The sequence below is a fragment of the Pseudomyrmex gracilis genome, unplaced genomic scaffold (genome assembly GCF_002006095.1).
Source record: "Pseudomyrmex gracilis isolate BER0280 unplaced genomic scaffold, ASM200609v1 scaffold_68, whole genome shotgun sequence".
In the NCBI taxonomy this organism is placed as follows: Eukaryota; Metazoa; Arthropoda; class Insecta; order Hymenoptera; family Formicidae; genus Pseudomyrmex; species Pseudomyrmex gracilis.
Window position 1 is genome coordinate 628,415 of NW_018020652.1, and position 4,071 is coordinate 632,485.

At 42.3% G+C, this 4,071-nt stretch overlaps 1 protein-coding gene across 1 annotated transcript; it reads right to left on the minus strand.

Annotated features, from left to right (window-relative positions):
* Positions 1–858: 858 nt before the first annotated feature.
* LOC109854503 (peritrophin-1-like) lies at positions 859–1,528 on the minus strand. Its single transcript, XM_020427642.1, has 2 exons — positions 1,432–1,528; positions 859–1,332 (listed from the first exon to the last, which is right to left on the minus strand). Exons 1-2 carry the CDS (start codon positions 1,436–1,438, stop codon positions 1,067–1,069), a joined length of 273 nt encoding a protein of 90 aa, XP_020283231.1. The 5' UTR covers positions 1,439–1,528; the 3' UTR covers positions 859–1,066.
* Between the last annotated feature and the right edge of the window lie 2,543 nt (positions 1,529–4,071).

Here is a 4,071-nt window from a genome sequence, read left to right on the forward strand (position 1 = left end):
TGGCACAAGAGTAAAGCAAGAAGCCAGAGTGAAAGTGATGGAAGAAAAAGGTATAGCGAGAGAGAGAAAGAGAGAGAGAAAGAAAGCGACAAGAATACAAGAAGGGAGGAAAACGTGGGAGGGGGATGAGAGGGAACATACGAGAAGATGCGCGCGTAAGCGAGCCCGGCTGGCAGTCGGCAGCTGACTCGTACCGATAAGAAAGTCTCTCGGATCCGTTCGCTCTTGCGAGTTCCTCTGTTCGTCGTTCGTTCCTTTCCTTTTCACGTGCCTTTTTCTATCGTTTTTCTTCTTTTTTTTCGCAACGGAGAATACGACATTAACTGACGGAGAAGAGCGAGCGACGTTGTTGGCGCGTGAGCCGGCGCGACAAACTCCGAGTTTCGAAGCTTCGAAGCTCAAAACGAAATAGAGAATTTAAGTGTCATCGCTGTGTGATGAGGTTTTCCCTTTTCTGTCACATTCTCTTCCTCTTCTTCTCTCATTCCCGCGCATTTCTTTCTCATTCTTCTCCGATCGAAGCGCGCCGCGAACTTCTTTTCGAATTTCTCCGAACGATGATTGAATCTACTCTACGTTCTCTTTCTCTCTTTTTTTTGTTTGATTATCGAAACATAATTTCTTTGCAACAAAACGACCGACGTATTTGATAAAGTCATTTTTTTGTTATATCACACGCCTGTGCGGACTGTGCGATTTCGGACAACCGGCTTTTATCGCAAATCCGCGTTTGTTATCGTCGATATTTGACGATATTTATATTTCAGGCAATTCCGATATCGCGCAGTCGCGTATATTGATTAAATTAAAATAACGTCTCGTAGCTGTGAAGAGTAAAAAACAAAAGACGCATCACACTTCGGATGACGAACGGAAATTTATTTACTTAAAAAAACAGCGCTCGCTCCGAGCACTGTTGCGTACAAACATGTATATATATATACGTACGTAGTTTTCGCAACAAATTAAATAGTAGTAGATCACCGCACCGAAGCGGTAAAATAGTGATTGCACGATGTTTACATGTGCGCTTGCGGTGCGATCGGGGGGGAGGGGGGGAATGTGATCAACTGTTGGTTTCGTCCTCGCACCCAGCGCGCCACCAGAAATCGCAAACTTTCTCTTCGGGGTTAAAGTGCAGATCTTTGGGGCACTTCATCAGAATCGGAATGCCGTTGTCACAAACGTAGTAGAGTTTACAGTCGGTAGGATGGGGAATAAGAACGGCCTCGTCTCCTGGTTCCGGTGTTCTGAGCGGGCATTCGACCTCATCATCGGCTTGGGCGTGTAACACAGCCGTCAGGGCCAGGACAATTGCGATGGAAAGTGTGACTGAAAATAAATTAGACAAGAGAGCGCGACGATAATCAATCACCGTCAAATAGCTAGTTTTTTTTTTAGGGGGGACGAGGGGGTAGAGAACGAGCTTACCTTTCATTTTGCTGCGAATATCGTTGTTTTTTTTTTTTTTTTGCACTCTTTACTGTATATGAGTCACTAAATAATGAGAAGCGACTATCTAAACTCTCTCTTTATATACCCTAATCGATAGATCGCTTTTATCTACTTGGAGATTGCTATCTCCCGTCCCCGCTATCTACGATCTGCTTATCAGTCGCGCGCATAATATCGCGATAAATCTGCGGCTCGTTAAACGTTCTGACTCGGTTGCAAAATAATTAATTAAGATATTATTTATAAAAATGTGTGACAAAACATTACAGATTAAAAAAAAAAAAAAAAATTAAGTAATTGATTTCACAAGTGACCGCTAAAATTCATCGTCCAATAGCGAAGGGTCGTGTTATGCGCAGTTGACTATATATTGTCACCTTTGCCTTTTTTTAGAGGAGGATCGGCGGCGGTTTCGTCGTTCAAAAATTGTTGCCGAGATCGTCGTCGAGATGTTAAGAAGACTCGAGCGCGAGTCTTCTAAATGAGAAAAGAAGGGATTTATGAAGAACCGGAACGCGCGAAATGAACGAAATGTGTGTAGGACGAGAGCGCGAGAGAGAGAGCGAACGGGGTGTGCGAGAGAAAGCGAGGGTGAGGAGAAGGATGCTGGCTGACACTCGGACAATGCTGGCGTGGTGCTGTCGCGTTCGGTTCCTGGTTATGGCGGGTGCACAATGCCTATTGTCGGACGAGCCACCATACAAACCCACCATACAAACGTGTGTGCTGACGCTTTCACATATAACGGCCAGCAGCTCCACGCTCTCTCTCTCTCTCTCTCTCTCTCTCTCGCTCTCTCTGTCTCTCTCTCTCTCTCCGCCTACGTCCCGTGTCCTCTCGCTTCATCTCGCCGCTTGTACTTTCGCGCTTCCGTCGAAGACGAATTCGGAATCTTTCTCTTTCCGGTGAGAGACCGAGAGTTTCCTCATAAACTCTCGCGGCAAGAGCGATAAGGCACCTGAGGAAAATACTGTTGTTTTTTTTTCTTTCTTTTTTTGTTTTTTTTTTTTTTTTTTGTCAAATGACACCGCAGAAACGGTGCGCGAAATGAGGTCAAGAAAAGAGAAACGCGAAGGGAAAATTTGTATCTGATCGTTGTCGCTTCGACGACACTGTTTCTAGAATATTGTTGCAAATTTACATACAGATTGGTGTTTGGATGTTGCAGTTTTACTGCTATTGTAGATAAAGGTGAGAAATTTCAAGAATTGAAATATATGTGTGTGTGTGTGTGTGTGTCGTATTTTGAAATGAGTTCATTATCTCGAGAGCTAATGCCAATTTGTTGTCGTATCGTAGATAGTGATCGCGTTATCACCACATTCACCATGTCTCCGTTTACGTTGTTTAAATCGCGACGTGCGTTAGTCATCACACTTTTTGAGAACGGGTGAGATTTTTAAATGTAAAACAAACGTTAAGACACAAATGTCTCAAATAATTTATCGTTTCGGTGCGATATTTTTTTTTTTTTTTTTTTTTTATACCAAGATTCACCAAACACTCCAATGTAACACTCAGCATCCCGGAAAAGTGACGAAAAAGATTCGTTTCGCGCGCAACAAGACGAGTTTCGAGAAGAAAAAGATAAAAGGAAAATCCTTGTCTCTTGTACGTTTTATCAATACGTTCATAATTTGAATTCCAATCGTTTGCAAATCACGGATCTCGTTCGCGATCTTATTCCCGATTGTTCGGGACTTGGTGCGCGGAAATTGGTTCACTTTAGGAAATGAGACATTTTCAATCGACATGAAGCAACGATTGTTTGAGAACGATTTGATTCTTACGGAAAAACGGAAAATCAATATTTTCTTTCTTAGAACACATTCGTGCGAAAATCTTTAGCAGTCTGCATTAAACGGCAAAAACAAAAACACACACACACACACACACGGAACACGCGGTTGATATTATTTCCAATTACAATTAACCTTTACAGTGTTTCCAGATAATTAAGCGAATAACGAACGCGAAGGGGAGACCCGTATTATAGATAAATTCCCCCGCCACACACACAGACACACAACGCGCGCGCTTCTCTCTGATTTAATAAGTTCATTACCTAATGAACAGATGTACGAGATCACTCCCGCCGCGCGCTCGTATCCTCCGATAATCAATACTTTTAATTATCGCAGTTTTGCGAATTCTAATGTAATTCGAATTTAATTGAATATTTATATAATTTAGGACCGGTTTTTTGGCTACATTTTGGTTTTTACTTCTGACGGCTCTGTGTGCGATTTTGTTAGATTTGTTCGTTTTATTTTGCCGTCGCAAAAACCAACTGTTTTTTTTTTCTTTTGATTATCTAACGGGTGTTGAAGAGAATAATGAGCGTATTGCAATTTGGAAAACAGAAAGTCCGCGATCGGACGACGAAAATACATACCGGTGTGGCGGTGTGGTGAACACCTTTTAAGCCTTTAATCTTTCAAGATAAAGGCGGCGAAAAATGTTGGCCGCGGCTTTAAACTTTATTCCCTTCTCCTTCTTCTTTTTTTTTTTTTTTTATCTTTGACCTTCCCTATTTTCCCTTCTTCGCCATCATTGTGAATTAGTGGAAGGAGATAACTAAGAAAGAATTAAGATTCGTGCACACCGACGCGAGAA